We start from the raw sequence: 22,561 nt of genomic DNA on the forward strand, positions 1-22,561 counted from the left end.
CCCATCTTGACTTTCATTGAGCTGACTGCGGCCCACCTCCTCAGACTGACTTGGGTGCCCAGTCCTTGACTTACTATGTCGGGACTGAAGGTTGTGTCCCTTGGCCTGACTGAGGACTATTCCCTGTGGACGTTAACACATGGCCATTTGATGAAGCATATTCAGTTTGTCTGCTGTGTACAGTGCTGGCACATACTGCGGATGTGAGATTGACACACACAGTGTTGTACAGCAACACCGCCTCCCTGGACTGATGATTGTTGATAAGCATGACAAGCTGCCTGGCTTTTGTCTGCTCTAAACGGCAAGCCAAGACAGTGTACTCTGAGCCTTTCAGCCCTAGCTGAAAAAGCAAAGTGCAAAAAGACAAGATAGAGAGGCTATGAGCATCAAAGAAAGTACAAATTGACAAAGCAGTAAGAGAGCAGATGAGGACACGAGGTGCATCCTGTTCCTATCCATTTGGCGTGTGCTTGTCCCTGTGACAATGTGTCCTAGCAACAGCAGTAAAATGACAGGTGCCGCTGAACTTCAACATACAGCGCTGAGATGCAAAGCTGTATTGTAAAAATGTCGATGATGTTCCACAATGGTATGGAGAGGCTGGCATGTGTCTGATGCCAACCTGTCTGTACTGGTGGTGCAGACAGCCACTGCCCATGGAGCGTGCACTGAGATGTTGATGACTGCTGTTCAAGATGGAGCTGCAAAAGAGTAGGTGGTGAGCTGAAGTTACCAGGTACCCACTCTGATTCTCATGCTGAGAATTGTTGCTGCATAATTTTGATCCAACACGTTGAAAAATGGAAAACTGCATGTCATTGTGATTAGGTAATACTGGTATGCTAATTCATGCAAATAGTTATAAATCAGCCTCTCACCACTCGCTAGTGAAAGTCTCGCTTCGCTGTTAAACTCACTGCTGCAGAATCAGACTTCTTCCTCTTGACATTGAGAACCTCATTTCTATGAATCGTACTCTATTTTCCTAATGGACTCATCAATGTCCACATTGTTCAGGGGCTGGGAAAACACCACCCAATGTATTAGACACTGCTTTTGCATTCGTTTAGCATTTCCCTGAGAATTCATGGTGTAGGACATGCCAGTGAATAATGTGCTCAGGATCATTTGTTCCTCGGTTTAAACTTACTATGCCTGTGATTATTTGCTGTGATGATTGCTTTAGTGTTTTGAACTCAAAGCAGATGTTCCACTAGTAGCTGAATGTAGACCTAAATCCAGGAGTAGAAATTGGTAAGTGTTGTACCTAAGCAAATGCAAAGAATGTCAGTTTCGTATTAGGTCTGCCAATCCCTTTGAATGTTGGTCTGGCCGTAAATTCAAACAATCTGTCATCTCAAACAGCACCTCACCTTACATACCTGTTGAAGACTCCCTTGGAGAAGGCAGTTGTTGATCCATTGGGAGATTCCCCCACGTCTCCCACAGCCATTTATAGATAGGTTTCACAGCACTTTATTGAAATGAACCTTTCTGTGGACTCACGAGGTCTTCATCCGAGACTGGAGAATGACCATTCAAGTGCCTGATCCTACTACCTCTCAGACAATTCTTTAAAAATATCCACCTTTAGAGGAAGATTAAATCTAACTGTGGACCATCATGTCAGTAATTTATGAAATGTTCCCTCAGATACACGTATAACTTTTTTTTAATCTAACCTATTTTTCTAATCAACTTGTTGAGAGATATCATTACAGATCTCTGGAGCAGGTGGAACTTGAACCCAGTCTCTTGGTCCAGGGGTAGGGACACTACCACTGCACCATAAAAGCCCTCCATTCACCTATAATAATCCTGAGCAGTAATGATATGTGAGAGATAATGTTAACTCATTAATATCTACCTTAGAATTTAACCCCATGACAATCGAGCCGCAAGCAGAGGATTATATTAATTTAGTTAATGATGTAATTAGCTGACACTGATAACTTTAATTTTAAATCATTGCAGAAGGGAGAAGTAGGAGTTGGTAGCTTGCACGATAAAACACCTTTCATCTAGAGTCTGATGACCAAACTTGAACCTTTTCTTCTTTTAGGTACTGATCAAACTGCAATGTATTTCAAATGATTTCTGACATGAAACTAGAAATTACTGTTTCAGCTTTAAGCAAGCAAATGTTTTGTGCCACCAAAACAACCTTCTATTATTTTAATGATTGGGAATATAGTGCCCCAAAACTCATTTGAATGTGCAAATCATTCTTTTCCTATATGTCAGCAGCAATAGCATAACAATTTTTCATTCTAAAGTTTCCGATCTATTCTTACAGGTTACTAGTGTAACTCTTGACATTTCCCTGTGGGTGTTTGCCACTCTAATGGGAGTCATACGGATATTTACCCGAGTTGCCACACAGTAACTAATTGATCTCCCATCGTGAGTGCGTAAACAAATTGAGAACTTCTATTGAAATTTATAGGACATAATTTGCTGCCCTAATCCATCTCCCAGTAGAATGCATCATACCTGACAGACTTAATAAAATCCTAAACATGAGAAATTCAGTGCAATTTTTTTTAACTATTGTGATTGAAATTCCACTCGCTAATACATTTCCAGACACAGGCTGCTCCGCAAATGCAGTGAGAAAGCACTTCAGTAAAGCCAATAACTGTACACGCAGCGGGAACATCTGCCTTATCTCAAAAGCAGCTACTACTAATCTTGAAGAAAATAAAGCTTCACAGGAGACTGACAGGTTTCTGCCATGGATGAAAATTCCTTTGAGCATATTTTAAAGCTAACTTGGCATGGTTATAAACAACAAGCAAATATCTGTGATTACAACTCACAGAAACCATCAGCTCATCTGAAAACAATTTTGCCTCAGGTTTATGCAAACCTACGAGTGTCAGGAAGTAACACAGTTTTTGTTTTGCAACAATCTCTCTTTATTGATCCTTGGCTGATCTTGCCAACAGAAGGAGGATGAGAAGATGTTCTAAGGTCCATTCCTTTCGGAATTCTGAAAATGGATTATTTTACTCATTGAGTGAGAAAAATGAGATTGGAAATATGGCCATTCCTCTTTGGAGGGTCATCATTCTGTCAATAAATCATTCCCAACCTTGGCGAATTGTCATGAAATATCCGGCAACATTAAGAGATCCACAACTATGGGCCTTGGACATTGGGTCCTTCTCTTTTCATGCAGGTACTGAGAATTCCCTGACCCAAAGCAGAGGAAATTTAACTACTTGTTTTATTTGTTTTGAATTTCAGGGTGTCTGTTCCCAATGCAAAAATGGTGACCATGATCCACCTATACACCCACCACGTGTTGCTGAGTTTTCCCAGATCTTCTATCAAGTTTAAAATTTAATTTAAGAATTTGTTGTGGTCTGGTTAATGTTTCCTGCTTGGATTGAATTTCAGCACAAATGGACTTGGTCATTTTTGTCATATTCTTGTCCGGTGCACCTCTCATCTTTTGCACTCACAGAGTGCAATGAATGCAATCTTTGAATAACTGAAAAAAAGATATGCCTTGATATAAGTGGTTCATTCATGGAAGACACTGAGATATCTTTCCCTTCATTTGCTAATACTAAATAAAGAAGTTGATATGCGTTGAAAGCAAATTTTTCAAGTCACACTCATTAACAAATAGGGAGATGCCATACTTTGGGGACTGAGATAGTGTTATGAAACGTTTCATGCTCACTAACAAGATTTTTTACTGCTTCCATTCATTTTTTTTTTGTTTCCCCAACCTTCAGTCTGTTTTTGGAAGGTTTTTAACGTGAGGGTCTTGCTCCACAAACTTTGACGGCCCATAGTATTTATCCCAACTGGCCATCCTTTGCATGTGAGTTATGCTGTTTGACCACCCAGGCATCTTGATTTTATCCTCTCTGAAGGTCACGATGTTTTAAGCAGCATTTTTAAATAAATATATTATTTTCCATCTGCTCACTGGTGACTTAATTCATATTGAAATCCAAGCACTCAGTACATTTAGTTTGTGTTTCTCTTTTGCCTGTTAATAAAAGGAATTCCTTTTCCATTCCTCAGTGGTAACAGCCTCTTTTTCTGAAATCTTTCAATTAAAGGGCTCAGGTATGTTGTTCTCTCAGCGGTAATGAGCGACATAATTGGTGAGAAAAGAAAGCTAACAATCTCTTCAATGCGCTAAATGGTTGCTTTCAATGCATAGCAGTGGGAAACATTTGTTTGGAAATATGCTTGTGTGGGAGTAATGATTACAGTGCCAGAGACTAAATAATGGAGGAGCATTTATGAAGGCTGAAGTTTTCCTTTCAATGCAGTGGTTGACATTACTTTTAATAATAACTTAATCCCCATTAACACCACAGTTTTCCTTCTAAATTGTGGTGCAAATTTCAGTGCACTGGCTGCAACTTGAGTTTAGTTGACCTGTGCATTTGAATGTTACATTCAGTAAGTTAAATTTTTGATCGGATGCCATTTCCAAAGGTGATGAAAGTCCTTAAAGGCCAGGATACAGATTCAGACTTTGGTTGTAGCTTTGCTTGTCACCAGCATTACTCAACTTCAAATGCAGCACAGAGAAACAATCTGCAGAAAGTATTCTGCCATTGCAGCTAACAGAGCCACCTCGTTTATATATTACAATGTTCCCAACAGCAATATTGCTGTAGTATCAATAATGTGACTTCTCAGTTGTACATTAACTGTTTCAATACTCTTCAAGGTGATTTGAGTTATGTGACTCGTTAATGATGGCAAATGTGATTGAAATGTATCCCAAATGGTGGAACCTAACTGAAACAGTAACTAAAATGTTGACAAATTTAATGTTGCTGAAATTATTCAAACTTAAATAGTTTAATCGATGTACCCATGGACGTGAAATGCAATTGCTCCTTCTACATTCAGCCAGCTTGCACAAACTGTTTCTTGTTCATTTGTTAGACTGAGAATTGGTGACGTTTCTGTTGTTGCTGTAATTGAATTGCAATGAGTTAAAAATGTCCTGCCAACGAATGGAAATCGTACTCTTCAGACCCTGTTGTATCATGAATAATACATATTGTCAAAAATGATCTTCATTGCTGTTTGCTTTTGAAATTTCCACCTGCTCGTTATACTAATTTTGTGATTGTCATTTTTACTGGTCTTCCCTTCTATCCTTCTTACTTACTTGTGTTCCACTGGGCACTCTCAGCAGTTAAACCGGCAAACTTGGTACATGAACTGAGGATCACCAGAGGGAAGCGAACTCCTGTCCTTAATAAGCATCCCATATGCCTTCTCATTCCAAAATGGAATGGCTATAGAACAATCAAAGCAGGAAACTTAGACTGATTTTCAAGCTCTGTTTTTGTCCTCCCACGCTGATATTAGTTCATTCGTCACAAACAAATTTCAAGCTTTGAATATTCATTCAGGTGGTAAAATTGAGAACCCTCGAATCAGGGCATGGACAGCACAAGGCACAATTAACCTTTGCTAGTTGACTGCAATGCAGGACAAACCAACCTCATGCTGTTGCTTATTTAAAAGATCTCTGTGTCCAGCAAGGGCAAACCCCAATGATCTTAGGTTCCATGCATTAGTGGGGAGCCAATATTGTGAGAACGCCATAAAATCTTACTATAACACAACGCAACGCGGGATATTTTACATGAATGACAAAATAAAATTCAATCATTTAGTAGAATTCTGGTAGCCTTCAGAATGTGTATAGCCAGCAAGACTTGAATCTTTTTCTTTGTAGAGTGTGTATTCCACAATCGTTGACTGCAATTTCACAAAACACAACTAAATTGGGAAGTTTATTGTAAGAACACATTGCATAACTATTTAGATTAAATTTTCATTACAATAATAATTCTGCACATAAAAGTTACTGAGTGGAACATATAGTTAGTAAAAGTAAGATTGATAAACCAAAGTAGCATTCTAATTAATATGTTGAGAAAATCTGTTTTGAATTTTAGCTCTTTCAGAAGGATTTCTGAAGTATTTTACACTTGTTTGGAATTACATATTTGCCATTGCCCAAAGGCTACAGATATGTTTGCCCAGTAAATTATGCAATTAGTTTTCTTTATGTAGAATATATGAGCTTTACTTTGATAACCAGCAGTCAACATGAGTCTTACGTTTAATTGTGTTTCTGAAATTCTGGCAATAAAGGTAGGACGAATGTTGCATTCGGATTAGCACAATGGTAATGTTGTGTAGTCTTTCTCCATTTGTACATTCTTTAGACATGGTCAGCAGGTCCGACACTGTATCATTTTATGGTTGATATCCCACAATTCAGTGAATTTTAATGTAGAGGCAGTGTTCAAAAGCAATATGCTGCTTGAAGTTCATTTATCTTCTCCAGCCTAGTTGTTAAGATCTACACAGTCATGCATGTCTTGTAAAAAGTGGTGTAAAAATATTAATGTAAGGGAAGTTGTTTTGGGACAGTAACTATTAGTTATTGATTCACCAGATGTGTTCGTGGATGTAATCATCAATAATTACAGTAAGTATTCTTTTTTGTTTCCCAAAGGGCCTTAAGCCAATGGACCACAACGGACTTGCTGATCCATATGTCAAATTACATTTACTCCCTGGAGCCAGTAAGGTAGGTTCCCAGTTTAAAGTAAGAAGTGTTTTTCAATTGGTTAAGATGAAAAGCTGCAGTTGTGTTATTTCCATGAACATAATTTGACATGTAACTTATTGTTCTGAAATCCAGCTCTGCATTAGTGATGAAAATGTGTCCTGTTTAGTGACTGGAAGGACTCTTATGAAATAAGTGGATTATTAATGATGGACATCCACTGCGAAAAGAAACAAAAAGCTATAGAACAGCAGTCACTGATATTAAATTGACAACTTGACACAAAGGTTGTAGATGGTTTGTGGAGAGAATAATTCATGCAACACTTCATCAAATGCTGCTTTTACTACTGTAGCTACAACTCTGAGAACAGCTATGACAGCATGGATTCTGTGGAGGCAGTATTCCATTAATTCTACTTGGCTGGAGCATTGATTCCCCGGTCAGGAAAGAACTTTGTATGTGCCTGGGTGCATAAGCCAAGTGCCATGCAAGCATGTGAAACACTTAGAAACATCTAGTATTAACTTGAATTTAACTTTTGTTAGGTTTTGAAGTGTCCAGAAGATTTTCAGAATCAACTGCAGATATTTTTATGTTTTGATTTGACTTGAGACTGGAGCACTCTATGGAGGAACAAACTGAAGCAGTGATGAGCTATTCTCCTCCAAGAGGTCTCGCACCAATTTTCTCTGGAGTCAGACTGGTTTACGATCTTGAGATAACGCCGCAAATGTAGCATCATTGTAAAGTAACAGTAACTTGTGAGTGAAGTTGAAATTATGTGGTATACCTTTCTGAAAACTGAGAGTGAGATTCCTCAAATATCACAAGACATAACTGGACAATCATGGACAGGGCATTCAGGATTCTCTGATGTGTGACTTGGTGGGCAAAGTTAATCAACAGTGACATATATGAGGAAAAAAGTAGCTGGTTGTGTAAATAGGGCTTCATCTGACATCGGTTGGAGTGTTAGATGGTAAAACTGATGATCAAACTAAGTATTCCATTCGCTACCACATCACTCACCCTTAGCTCAATGCTGCATGATTATTCATATACATGTTTGATGAAAGAATGCTTACAATATTTTGAAAACCTGGAAAAAATATCACATGAATAGACATTATGTAGAGAGAGCAACACAATACTAAAATACATTTGTATCTTGATATTTTCTGAAATATGTTGTATGGTCACGTGTCCTTCATATCATAAAATGTACATCTTATATACATGTACATAAAATTGTTTTGAACTTTTCAGATTATTGCAATAATAATTGGTTTTCCTTTTCATGTTATTAATACCAATAGACTCTTTTTCTCTATATACTATTAATTTGAATTTAATGTCATGTATTCCTCACTTTTGTGGAGAATGAGTACACAGTCATGTGCAATGTCAATGTAAAAACTATTGCTTCTTTGACTTTTGCTCATAAGCAAATGCCAGAATCGAAGGAAGCAATTCATTTGTGTATTCATACCACTATGAAAGCTTATTTTCAAGGAATTGTATCCTATTTTAGCTGAGTAGCTTATTTTATTCTACACAAGTTTACAATTAAACTAAGATTTCTATTATGGATATGAACCGGAAAGGAACATTATAGTGGGAATGTTGTGTCTGTGTAGCGTATACATGGAGAAATCCCAACAAATCTTCTTGTCAGGTCTCAGTTGCCATTCAGACTGAGCTTAAGTGTGTAATTCACCAGTCTTTTGCAATTAGAGGGCAAAATGTCTGCTTCTGTTTTAACATGTACAGCAGCTCTTAGTGGAAAGCCATTTTCCGTCATGTTACACACGCTGCAAGAATGGATCAACAGATTGTTGGAGTAAAAGATTTCTTGATGCAGCAGTGGAAGTGCAACATGAAGAGGTTTTTCACTAACTAACCTGTTTAGCTCTATCAGGCATTCTGTTCCCCAGAATTTTCGGAAGGAACTAACTCTCTTTGTCAGTGCTGTTTTTATTGTTCAGAGGATTTGACTCCATCCATGAAAAAAATCGAAACTTGAGAAAATTAACTGCTGCTGTCAGGAAACCAGCGTAGTTTGCATGCCATGTACTATTTCATCCCACAGAGACTTTCCTGTAGCATTTTGAATGCTTGCTATGCATGTCCATTCTGCTACATGGTACACATTGTATTTGCTACTTGAAAGTCTTGACATACTGACGAGTTAGAAGGTTTTCACTGATAAATCCCTTCAAGTAAAATCTAGCTGCATGATGTATGCTCACGACAGATAGCTTATTCTCTAACTGTGAAGGGTTATGAACAGCCCCTCTGCCCAGCAGTTTGCTATTCTTACACCGCTTTTAACATCATCTTACACTTTGCATCTAACAATTTCCTATATTCAACACTGCTTCTTTACTTTCAGGATAAAGTACACATAGAACACATATCCAGTAGGACAGCAGTATACCATAAAGGGCATCAGTGCACTGAAAGAAGCCAAGACATAGGATAAATAGGCAGAGTGGGGACAATATTTGCTAAATTCAAGGATAGTGTTCTTCTCATTTTCTTTCTTCACATACCCAATGCCCTAAGAGTACTTGAGTACAATATCATCTTACGAGCTGCAGATTTTTTAAAAAATGGTGTCAGCACCATTTCTACATGCTGAACAGTAATCCCTCGCAACTGGACTGAGATCCACAGCTTAATGATTAAATGAGTGTTACTGCCACTGTGGACCATTACCACAGTCCTGGTAGACTTCCCCATGAATGGACAAGAATAAAACTTGACATGATTTATCAGGTGGAATTAGCAGTCAACATTCTCTGATGTAAGTCTCTGATGCCAAAAACTGTCACTCAGGCTAAATAATGCACAATGCCTGATTCCCTAAAACTAAACAACGAGGAGACATACTCCCAAAGCCTTTGGCGGTGACTCCAGAACATTAGTTGGACCAATCTCAGTCTCAGGCTCTGCTTTCTTTCTGCCTCCTGTTTCCTTCATTGGCTCCATTACTGTGAGCAGCCAATGAAAACATTGCTCGCCATCTGCTCCCTCACTGAACCTCCCCCTTGCCACCGTCCTCACTGATCCTCCATCACATAGCCCCTTTTGCTCCCTTCCTCATTTTCCCTCTCTCCTAAGCCCTCACTCATAGGAATATAGAAACATAAGAACAAGAGAAGGCAATTCAGCCCATCTAGCCTGCTGTGTCATTTGATACGATCATGGCTGATTGAACATTTACCTCAACCCCTCAACCCTGTATGCCACCAGTAATCAGAAATCTGTCAATGTTTAGTTTAAACCTACTCCATGACTGAACTCAAAACAAGCTTCTCTTCATCTCAGACCAAGTGGCATCCCTCTTGCTTTTAAATTGCGCTCCCAAAGTTAATGTTAGCCCCTTAGAGAGTGAGGCTGGGGAAATAATAAAGGAGAGCCAGGAAATGGCAGAAGAGTTGAACAAGTAATTTGCACCAGTCTTCACAGTAGAAGACATTAATAACGCCCCAAAATTGCTAAATAATCAAGGGGTAAAAGGAGAAGAGGAAATAAATACAATAATTACCACTGGAGAAGAAGTATTAGAGAACCTAATGGGCTTGAAGATCAATAGACCCCTTGATTTGAAAGGATGCATCCTGGGATATTAAAAGAAGTAGCTACAGAGATATGGATACGCTGGTAGTAATCTTCCAGGAATCCTTAGATTCTAGAGAAGTTGCAGAAGATTGGAAAACTGCCAATTTAACACCTGTTATTTAAAAAAGGGAAGGACACACTAAAAGGTCGTGACAGGCCAGTTAACTTAACGTTGGTTATTATAAAAATGTTAGAGTCTATCATAAAGAATGTCATAGCAGAACATTTAGCAACATGTAATATGAACAAGCAGGTGGAATTTTTTTTAACCACAGAGGGCTGTTGAGGCATTAATTATATTCCAGGCTGAGAGAGATATTTAATCAGAAAGAGAATCAAGGGTTGTAGGGAAAAGGACCTGGCATTGAGGATTATCTGATCAGCCATGATATCATTGACTGGAGGGGCAGACTTGATGGGCTAAATGGCCTACTTCTGCTCCTCTGTCTTATAGTGCTGAATTGCCCAACCAGGTAAACATCTTCTCTGCATGTACCCTTCCTATCTATTCAAGCATTTGGTAAGTTTCAGTGAGATCTCATCTCATTCTTCACATCTCTAGTTCCTTTTACCAAAGTGGATAACCTCACATTTTTCCATATTAGATATTTGCTGCTATGTTCTTGCCCACTCACTAAGCCTGTTCAAATCCTTTTGAAACAGCTTTGCATCATCTTCATACTACACACTCTCACCTAGCTTTGTACCATCCACAAAATTGGATATATCAGATTTGGTCCCACGACCAAATCATTGATATATATTCTGAATAGCTGGGACCCAAGTACTGATCCTTGTGATACCCCACTATTCTCAGTCTGTCAATGTGAGAATGACGCATTCATTTGTCTACAGTTTTGCCTTTTTTCCAATCCTTAATCCATGCCAGTACATTATCACCAATCCCATGTACTTTAATTTTGCTAACCAACCTCCTGCAGGGGATTTTAACGAAACCTTCTGAAAATCCAAATGGACTATGGCCACCAACCCCTTTATCAGTTCTGTTAATAACAAGCGCAAAGGTTCCAATGGATTAATCAAATATGATTTCCCATTCACAAATCCAAGCTGACTATGTCCAATTAGGTCATATTTATTATATCCTTTAAAAAAGATCAGAGCATTTTCCCTACTTCTGATTTTCTTTTTATTGATTCAGAGGATGTATGCTTCACTGGCTAGGCCAACATTTATTAATTACTTTTGAACTGTGAGCATGTACACCTCATAGATCATTGAAACATAGAATCCCTACAGTGTGGGAACAGGCCATTCGGCCCAACAAGTCCACACCGCCCCTCCGAAGAGCATCCCACCCAGACCCATTCCCCTAATTCCCCATGTCTAACCCACCTAACCTAAACATCCCTGGGCACTATGGCCAATCCACCTACCTTGCACATCTTTGGACTGTGGGAGGAAACTGGAGCAACTGGAGGAAACCCACGCAGACACGGGGAGAATGTGCAAACACAGACAGTCGCCCAAGGCTGGAATCGAACCCAGGTCCCTGGCGCTGTGAGGCAGCAGTGCTAACCACTAAGCCGCCATGCTGCCTCCCTCCATGTTTGTTGCCTACAATCATTCACCCCTAGGTCGTGTTCTGCATGGGTTGCTCCCAGCACAGCCAATCCATTTTCAACAGTTCACAGTTCCCATTATCACCTATTCAGCATTTAGTTCTTCCTGGGTCACTAAAGCAATCCCTTTGTCTGCTTCCATTTATTTTTCTGAAGAAGGGTCACAGGACCCGAAATGTTAACTCTGCTTTCTCTCCACAGATGCTGCCAGACTTGCTGAGTTTCTCCAGCACTTTATGTTTTTGTCTCTGAATTAGTAGTCTACTGACAATGCCACAATGCCATCAACTCCCCTAAGACTGAGAGATCTGCTGGTCCCTGTTTTCCCCATCAATGTACCCATTATTGCCATAGCTACCTCTTCCAACACTTTGGGATGTAGAATATCAGGTCCTGTGAATTTATCAGCCTTCTGTCCCATTAATTTCTCCACTACGCTCTTCTTTCTAATTCCAATTTCAATCATTTCCACATTCTCCCTTATCCCTTGAATTTCTCCTTCTGGATGATTTCTTGTGTCTCCTTCAAGGAAGACAAACACAAAGGCCTGAATTTTCCCCTTTTATTGGAAGCTTTTGTCAGGAACATTCATGGTGGGTTGCACACCGAGGCTCCTATTGATTTCTCTTGCACAATTCTCTACTGTTCTGCTCAATAATTATACACTTGACACCCCTCTTATGTGATGATGCAGCAGGAATGGTGGAGGTGCTTGCTGTTGCTGGGATACCACTGGCCTCGTATTTAAACCCCAACTCTGCTTCAGAAGCTGCAAGCCAGAAACTGGCCCTCACCCTGTGATCCTGCACCACTGCTACTGGTGCATGAAGGAATATCGGCACCCCATTTTACTGAGAGAGACCTGGAGGTGCTGGTGGATGAGGAGCTTGAGAGAAGGGCAGTGCTGTTTCTTCCAGGTTGCCGAAGGGAGCCATGCTATCAGACACAGCCAGGCTGGACAGAGAAAGCCACCCTGGGATGGTGCGATGTCTCGGGTTAGAAGAAAGGGCTAATAGGGCTGAAAGAGGGTTAATGATTTCCTGCTTTTTGTAAGAATAAGTGCCACCATCTTTACCCTGTGACCTTCCACTCACAGGATCACTATTATTCAATCTAACTCTATCACTGCACATACCTTGTACCAAAGCTCCTGGAAATACAACTGTTACTCCTGCCTGCAGCATGTCCATTCAATTGCTCTCACCCACCTCATCCTCCCAAACTATTCACCCTTCCTGCCCTCTGTGATTCCTATGCACTCACTCCGGTCACCTCACCAGCTCTCCTGCCTCTGCCTCTCCTCACCACTGAAACCTCTCCTATCCGCTTCCATCAGACTCAATCCCTCAATTAAAAGCAAAACTACTATGGAAGTTGGAAATCTGGAATGAAAAAAAACAGAAACTGCTTCAGAAACTCAGCAGCTCTGGCAGCATTTGTGGAGAGAGATACCGGGTTAATGTTTAGGCTCTGAGTAGTCTCTTAAAGAAGATGGAGAGTGCATTAAAAAGGAGGCGCCATGCCCCCTCCTCACTTGCCACAACAAGCCACTCACCATCCTGACTTGGAAATATATTGCCATTCCTTCAGTGTCACTGGGTCAAAATTCTGGAATTCCCTTCCTAATGGCATTGTGGGTGTACCTATAGCACATGGACTTAGCGGTTCAGGAAGGCGGCTCACCGTCACCTTCTCGAGTAAGTAGGAATGAGCAATAAATACTGGCCCAACTGGCGACATCTATAACCCATGAGTGAATAAGAAAACATGGGACAGAGGTGAGTGAAGGGGCTCCCTAGGCTGTTTGACTGGGTAGATACCAAAAGGTTATTTCCCTTTCCTGGGGAATCTAGGTGACATCTTTAGGATGAAGCTTGATCATTTAGGACTGAGAAGAGCAGATATTCTTTCACTCAGAACATTGTTTTTGGAAATCTCTAAGCCAAGGGGCAGTTGCTATTGGTTGCTCAGCTGTTGAATATACTCAAGACTGAGATAGATCTAATTCTGGCCCCTTTGGTAGTCACGGGTTATAGTGATTGTGCGCCAAAGTGGGTTTGAAGTAGAAGATGAGCGGTAAACATATTAGAGTCATAGAGATGTACAGTGTGGAAACAGACCCTTCAACCAGATATTCTCCATTAATATTGTCCCATTTGCCAGCATTTGGCCCATATCCTTCAGAACCCTTCCTATTCACATGCCCATCCAGATGTCTTTTAAATGTTGTAATTGCACCAGCCTCCACGACTTCCTCTGGCAGTTCATTCCATACATGAACCACCCTCTGCATGAAAAAAAGTTGCCCCTTAGGTCCCTTTTAAATCTTTCCCCTCTCACGTTAAACCTATGCCATCTAGTTTTGCACTCCCCTACTCTGGGGAAAAGACCTTGTTTGTTTATCCTGTTCGTACCCCTCATGATTTTATAAACCTCTATAAGGTCACCCCTCAGCCTCCGATGCTCCAGGGAAAATAGCCCCAGCCTATCCAGCCTCTCCCTATAGCTTAAACCCTCCAACCCTGACAGCATCCTTGTAAATCTTTTCTGACCCCTTTCAAGTTTCACAACATCTTTCCTATATTGAATGGAAGATCAGTCTCCAAGGGACTATGTGATCAACCCCTGCTCCGATTTCTTATGTTCTTACATTCATAATGTGGTTTAATATATTATATGATCACTGTCGCTTGAAAGTGATTGCAATGATATTGTCCATAAAGAGAGAACCATTATCCACTTATCAGGACATCAATTGCAAAGTTTCCAGTTATGACATCTGAAATGCTCTGTTTATTTCTGGCAGAAGCGGTTGCATTCGTTAGTTCATTTACACAGTCAGTAGTCAGTCCGCTTGTCCAACTCTAGTCATTTTAACCACAGTAGATCATATGGCAGAAATGTGAGCAACTCGGTGATGGTTTTGTTCATTCCTTCAATCAAAATTAAAGTGGCGGAGCTACATAAACAGCCACTGCTTCAAATTGATGGTAATTAAGGTGAAATGAAATATGCAAAGTACAGAGCCACAGAGATTCTGACTATTTGTAGCACAGAAACATTCTAGCCAATAGGCCTATGTGCTCCACATGAACCTTCTCCCAAGTTTCTTTAGCCAGCCCCATCAGCATACTCCTTTACTCCCTTCTTTCTCATGCATATCTAGCTTCCCCTCGTACCTCCAAGTTAACTACAATGACTATTAATACCACTACCTATCTTCTTTTGAGTTAGCAAGTCTCACATCCTATCCATTTTCTGGCTGAAGACATTGCTCCTGAATTCCCTGGTGGATTTGTCAGTGACTTTTTGAAAAAATTTATGGGCCCTCGTTCTCATCTTATCTAGAAGTGCAAACATCTTTTCTGTGTATGACACATCAAAGTCATTCATAATTTGAAAGGATTCCACCAGGTCACTCCTGTGTCTTCTGTACAAACAACAGCCTGTTCAATCTTTCCTAAAATCAGTATAGCTTCTCTGTTCTAAATCACTGTAGGAAACCCTCATTGTGCCCTCTCCAGTGCCTCTATGTCCTTTTCTGACATAGATAACAGAACTATACACAGTATTCCAAGTGTGGTCTTAGTATTCTACAAAATCATGAAATGGCATAAAACTGAGACAAATAGCCAAATGTCGACATGAGCTTGTTACATTAAAATGTTTGTTTAATATAATTTTTTTCATTTTTGATTGGACAATTACTCTAGAAAGTAGCAGCTACAGCAATGATCTAAATTCAGTCACTTTTATAAATATACACCATTTTGATGCAGTCTCTGAGGTAATATTATGTTTGACTCGTGGGGCATATTTGTGCGATTAATGAAACATCCTGTAGTTAAAGCATAACTTTGGAACTCGGTCAAGCTTACACTAAAAATGAGAAAGGCACAACTAGGGCTCATTAATTATAACCTTAAATATGGAGTGAAATATGAAGACTGGCTTGACATTTTAAGTGTAATTGTTGGCTCAACCTCTGTTGTCACATGGTATAGTTCAGAATTCCTGTTCTATCATTTGAAGTTGTTTTAAATATGTCAATATTTTAAATTTTTGCCTCTTCAGTAAATTCCCATCATTAAAGTCTTGCATATTTTATACTGCCACTGTGCATAGCAGGGACATTCTGTTCTCATGCACATGCCCAGTATAAACAGTGGTAACTGTCTTTCACTTAATTGGACTTTGTTTAAAATTCTGGGGTAGCCAATAACTGTTTGTTTCATATTTGAGAATAGATGGACCAGATTTTCTGAGGAGCAACAATCTCAAACAGATTGCTATTCTAGCCCATTTTTTCCCCAAAAATAGAGTTCCAAGTTTCTAAGAGGAGATTCCAATGAGGGCTCCTTCATACTTGCATTTTGATGGTTCTTTTGTGGAATTGTTACGGGAAGGTAAACCACATTCCTATTCACAGCTGCTGTATTCAGCAATTTAAGTGTTCAGACAACCACTGTGACAGTTACTATCAAGCAGTAAGTACATAAGGTGAACGTTAGAGTGCTGGGTGGGTAATATGCAGGTCGGAAGGGTAGAAGGTACATAGGGTACCAGCTGGCTAGGGAGTAGGATGCCAGGATAGTAGGTTGCCAGGTCAGTAAGGTCCCAGCTGGGTAGTGGTAGGTTGCTATTTGAGTAGACTGCCAAGTGGGAAGGGGGTAAGGTGCCAGATTGGTGTGGAGTCATGGCAAGGCAGCACGGTGGCTCAGTGGTTACACTGCTGCCTTACAGTGCCAGGGACCCAGGTTCGATCCCACCCTCAGGCAACTGTCTGTGTGGAGTTTGCACATTCTCCCTGTGTCTGTGTTGGTTTCCTCCAGGTGCTCCGGTTTCCTCCCACAGTACAAAGATGTGCAGTTTAGGTGGAATGGCCACGCTAAATTGCCCATAGTGTCCAGGCATGTGTAGATTGGGTGGGCTAGCCATGGGAAATGCAAGGTTGCAGGGATAGCGCAGGGGGTGGGTTTTGGGTGGGATGCTCTTTGGAGGGTCGCTTGTGACTCAATAGGCTGAATGGCCTGCTTCCATTCTGTAGGGACTCTATAATTCCATGAGCCAGGAAAGAAGGGAACCAGGTAAATGATGGGATAGAGTGTGAGCAATTGTATCTGACAGGGGTTGGGGAGAGCAGATGTTAGGTTGAAGAGCAGTAGGGGCTGATGTCAGGGTTCAGGCCTGATAATAGGGATGGCAGGTGTTGGATCTGGTGGTGGCAGCTGGGGTTTGTTGGAGGTCAGTCCTGGGTCAATGGGAGTTGGATGTGGTTGGGGTGGCTGTCGGTGCTCAGAGGTGTAAGTGATCTAGGATTGGCATAGCTGGGTCTATGTGAGGTACGTATGGGGTCAGTTAAGCATTCAGTCCAGAGTTAACTATATATTTAATCATCTAACTTTTCCTAGTAACTGTTTACTTAATTTCATCAGAACCCTCCAAATGCTCTGATTTAAATGCAGACTTTTGGAGCATTCTGAGCATAGGGGAATTGCCCAGTGAAATGTTCCATTACCTGTCAAACTCTTTGGAGTCTGCTATAAAAGGGATTTTGAAGGTGCACAACTCTCCTTGATGGTGGAAAAAGGATTATCTAACCATTGGAAGATCCAAGCCAATATTTCCCTCTATCCATATGCACAGGCATGTACATGCACCCACTCACTTTACTGTATCAGGAAATAAGCTATACGTAGTTACATTTTGAATTTTTGGTTTTATAATCATGTCGTTGCATAACAAATGCATGAGAAAGTTCTATGTGTTATGGCAAACACCACAAAGCTGGAATATAGTAATCAAAACTATAATAACTTCTTAAGTATTTGACTTTCTACTCCCTCAACTTGTTTGTCAATGTATGTCAGAACCATGTCTTTTAATTTTTGTGTCTTTAAAAACTATGTGCTACAAGGAGAAAGAACTGTTTGTAAAACGAAGCAAGGACTTGCCAGGGTGGCTGCATAATTTCGCAGCAAGAAATTTGATACTGGTAGCATACTTCTGTTTGTGGCTGTTGGTTCTTGCAATATGCAAATGCTCGGGAGCTGAGGAAGTGTATACAAGTGAAGCTGGTTCTCAGCTACCTGACCAGGTTGGAACTGGAAACACGCTACAGAGACATAGATACCGCGAGAGAAAGCCACCAAAATTATGCAGTTGTTCTCTCCAGCAGAAAGTGCCTAATTTCTGCAGTTTTTAAAAAAAAACTTAGTTTAAACTCCATTTAAGGCAGTTCAAGAATGATATGTCTACAGAGTCAGTTTGGGTTGAGGTCAGGAACAAAAAAGGAGCAGTCACTTTGTTGGGGGTTTTTTACAGACCCCCTAATAGTTGCAGAGAAGTGGAGGAGTGGATTGGGAGGCAGATACTGGAAAGGTGTAGAAGTCACAGGGTTGTAGTCATGGGTGACTTCAACTTTCCAAATATTGATTGGAAAGTTTTTAGTTGTAATAGTTTAGATGGAGAGGATTTTGTCCAGTGCGCTCAGGAAGGATTCCTGACACAGTATGTAGATAGACCAACATGAGGAGAGGCCACTTTGGATTTGGTGCTTGGCAATGAACCGTGCCAAGTGTTAGACCTGTTGGTAGGAGAGCATTTTGGCGGTAGCGATCATAACTCTGTTGCTTTTACAATAGCCATGGAAAAGGATAGGTACATACAGCAGGGTTAAGGTTTATAACTGGGGGAAGGGTAATTATAATTCTGTTAGGCAAGAACTGGGTAACATAAAATGGGAACAGATGCTGTCAGGGAAGAGCACTATAGAAATGTGGAGATTGTTTAAGGAATGCATACTGCGTGTGCTTGATATGTTTGTCGCTAGCAGGCAGGGAAGATGCAGTCGAGTGAGGGAGCCTTGGTTCTCAAGAGAGGTCGAATGACTGGTTAAGAGGAAGGAGGATGCTTATATAAGGTTTAGGAAACAAGGATCGGAAAAGGCTCTAGATGGATACAAGTTATCCAGGAAGGAGCTGAGGAAAGGGCTTAGGAGAGCTATAAGGGGGCATGACAAAACCTTGGAAGATAGGATCAAGGAAAACCCCCAAGGCTTTTTACACGTACATGAGGAATAAGAGGATGACCAGAGAAAGTGTAGGGCCGATCAAGGATAGTAAAGGGAATTTGTGTACAGAGCCTAAAGAGATAGGTGAGGTCCTTAATGAATACTTTTCTTCGGTATTCACAACTGAGGGGGATCTAGTTGTAGGGGAGGATAGTGTGAAACAGGCTGATAGGCTAGAGGAGGTGGATATTAGTAAGGAAATGTACTAGGAATTTTGAGGAACTTGAAGATAGATAAGTCCCCCAGGCCTGATGAGATTTATCCAAGGATTCTATGGGAAGCAAGGGAAGAGATCACAGGGCCTTTGGCGATGATCTTTTCGTCCTCACTGTCCATGGGTATAGTGTCAGAAGATCGGGGAGAGGCAAACGTCATTCCCTTGTTCAAAAAAGGGAATAGGGATAACCGCGGAAATAACAGGCCAGTTCGTCTTACTTCAGTGGTGGGCAAATTATTGGAAAGGGCTCTGAGAGATAGGACTTACGATCACTTGGATAGGCACAGTTTGATTCGTAATAGTCAGCATGGATTTGTGAGGGGTAGATCATACCTCACAAACCTTATTGAATTCTTTGAAGAGGTGACCAAACACGTGGATGAAGGTAGAGCAGTGGATGTGGTATACATGGATTTAAGTAAGGTGTTTGATAAGGTTCCCAATGGTAGGCTCATGCAGAAGGTAAGGAGGCACGGGATATGGGGGAAATGTGGCAGATTGGATTCAGAATTGGCTGACCCTTAGAAGACAAAGGGTGGTAGTGGACGGAAAATATTCAACATGGTGCTCAGTTACGAGTGGTGTACCACAAGGATCTGTTCTGGGTCCTCTTCTATTTGTGATTTCTGTAAATGATCTGGATGCAGGAGTGAAAGGGTGGATTAGTAAGTTTGCGGACGATACGAAGGTGAGTCGAATTGTGGATAGTGCAGAGGGCTGTTCTAGGTTACAAAGGGACATTGATAGGATTCAGAGCTGGGCTGAGAAGTGGCAGATGGAGTTTAACCCTGAAAAGTGTGAGTTGATTCAGTGTGGAGGAGCAGAGGGATCTCAGGATATATGTCCACAGTTCCCTGAAGGCTGCCACCCAGATGGATAGAGTTGTTAAGAAGGCGTATGGTGTGTTAGCTTTCATTAATAGATGGATTGAGTTCAAGAGCCATGAAGTTATGCTCCAGCTATTCAAAACCCTGGTTCGGCCACATCTGGAGTATTGTGTCCAAGTCTGGTCACCTCATTACAGGAAAGATGTGGAAGCATTGGAAAAGGTGCAGAGGAGATTTACCAGGATGTTGCCTGGAATGGAGGGAAGATCTTACGAGGAAAGGTTGAGAGAGCTAGGTGCTTTTCTCTTTAGAATGACGAAGGATGAGAGGTGACTTGATAGAGGTGTACAAAATTATCAGATGTATAGATAGAATGGATAGCCAGAGACTTTTTCCTAGGATGGGGGTAGCTATTACGAGGGGGCATAGTTTTAAAGTGAGTGGAGGTAGATATAGGGGAGACGTCAGAGGTAGGTTCTTTACTGAGAGAGTGGTAGGGGCGTGGAATGCATTGCCGGAGAGGATAGTGGAGTCGGCCTCATTAGGGGCATTTAAGCGGCTATTAGATAGGCATGTGGATGATAGTATAAGGTAGGGGTGGAGGTTAGATAGACCTTAGGTTTAGGGTAAAAGTTTGGCACAACATCGTACTGTGCTGTACTGTCCTATGTTCTGTGTTCTATGTTCTATATTCTAAACTTGAAGAAAGCCAGTAGCTTTTCCTGCAGGAGTCCTATGAGCTGTGACTTTTGATTGACAGAAACATTTCCCAAATATGTCAATTGCTCTGTACTTCTAGCAAACCACTGGGGGCTTCCAGAGAAAGACACTGGACACATGGAGGTTGGCTAGCTGAATTAGGATCATCTTACCAGAAACTAGAAGCCAAGAATATTGAGCTGACATTCCAGTTTTTCTGTACCTCCGCCAGAAATCTATATTCCCTGTTTATTTGGCAGAATGCATGAGTAAGTGGAAGTTTATCAAGGGATTAGAGTTTTAGTAACTTGTGTTATGTGCCAGTGTTTAGATTTGTTTACTTGTAGCAATAGTGTAATTATTCAAAATAATTCTCGGTTAGTATAGAAACCTGGTTCATGTTTTTGATCAATCTCTGTCTGATTGTCAGGTAAATTGGGGTACTGTGTGTACATTTACAATATGCTACCCCAGTAGGCCATAATATTTGATATAAATGGCTAATATATTTAAAAATGAGTGAGAACTGTTTTGATTTGATGCCTTTGTTCCTGTGGAACAAGTGATAAGCATCAACAAGATCTATAACAATTGCTATTAAAATGAGCAATTGGAGGCCAGAATTGTGGGTGTGCAGCTATCTGAGAAGGTTGCAGAAATGGGGAGATTAGAGATAAGAAGGGACGAGGCAGTGAAGGATTTGAAAACAAGTATAAAAGTTCCAAAATCAATGCTTAAGTCCATGCCTCAATAGGTCAAAGAGGAGGTGGTTTATGAGTGAATGGGACTTTTCACAATTTAAGATGCACACAGGAGAGATATAGATCAACTTAGGTTTATTGAGGTTAGAATATGAAGAGACCAGTCAAGGGTAAATTGGAATAGTCAAGTGAAGAGGTAACAAAATGATGGATGAAGTGTTTTAGCAGCAGATGAGTTGATCCAAAGTACAGCCATTATTTCTATCAAAGGTGGAATTTATTGACCATTCATCCTCTACCCAAATAACTTGCTCTAAATATCTGAATGTATTGTCATATTGCATGAATGAAATGTTAGATAATTGAATCAAGAGCAATTTTATATGTTGTGATTAAGTAATGCCAGAGGACCATTGTGTATGATGTGGGTGGGAAACAAAGTACTGACAATAAAACTAATACATATGAGGAATGAATAAACAAATATTGGAGCACAATTCTTCCAAACCTTGGAAAATTTAGGTTTGAGTCTTCCTTTTTGGGTGTTTGAGCATAATGCTGATCATTTCTGCTCTAATCGTAAGCAGAGTGTTTGAACCTTACTGAGTCAGCAATAGTCTCACCCTTCAATATGTTTGAATTAAAGATAGCGAAATACCAGAATCACTGAAGATTGCACACTGCTTTTTCACTGACAGACACTTATGGGCAGCTAGTATCTTTGTGTTAAGAGGTGGAAAATCATGAACCTCAACGACTCTCAATACATATGTTGAGTGAGCAAGCCAAGCAAATCGATGAGCCAGGGGATAGGAATCTCAGGAGAGAGGGAGCAAGAGCATGCAGTCTGAATTATACCTGCACTCAGTGATAAATAGTTATGAAGTCTCAGTGTATGAGCTGACGCAGATACAGCAGGAGATTGAACATAAGCTTTCTATGATGGAGTCACAGTACAAGGACAGCATGAATCATCAGTTAATGGGAGAATTGTTGATTTTCAATAAAATATAAATATTTTGAATAGCATATTGTTCTGGAATTGGGTATGAAGGTTAACCAATTTCTTACTTTTTCAGTAAGAGTTCTACCATGATTCATCCTTGTAAAGACTCAATAGAAACCATTCATGCATTTGGAGTTGAGCATAATAAACATAACTTGTTGAACATAAGATAACAAGGTGTAGAGCTGGATGAACACATCAGGCCAAGCAGCATCATAGGAGCAGGAAGGCTGACGTTTCGGGCCTTCGTCAGAA

At 40.6% G+C, this 22,561-nt stretch overlaps 1 protein-coding gene across 2 annotated transcripts in view; it reads left to right on the plus strand.

The window, feature by feature from the left end:
• doc2b (double C2-like domains, beta) overlaps window positions 1-22,561 on the plus strand; it is a 260,828-nt gene that overhangs the window by 83,146 nt on the left and 155,121 nt on the right. For both annotated transcript variants that reach the window (XM_048612706.1, XM_048612707.1), the window contains exon 3: window positions 6,521-6,595. In XM_048612706.1, coding sequence (XP_048468663.1) covers window positions 6,521-6,595 — 75 coding nt within the window. The remainder of the gene's footprint in view (window positions 1-6,520; window positions 6,596-22,561) is intronic.

The sequence above is a fragment of the Rhincodon typus genome, chromosome 26 (genome assembly GCF_021869965.1).
Source record: "Rhincodon typus isolate 14 chromosome 26, sRhiTyp1.1, whole genome shotgun sequence".
NCBI classification, from domain to species: Eukaryota; Metazoa; Chordata; class Chondrichthyes; order Orectolobiformes; family Rhincodontidae; genus Rhincodon; species Rhincodon typus.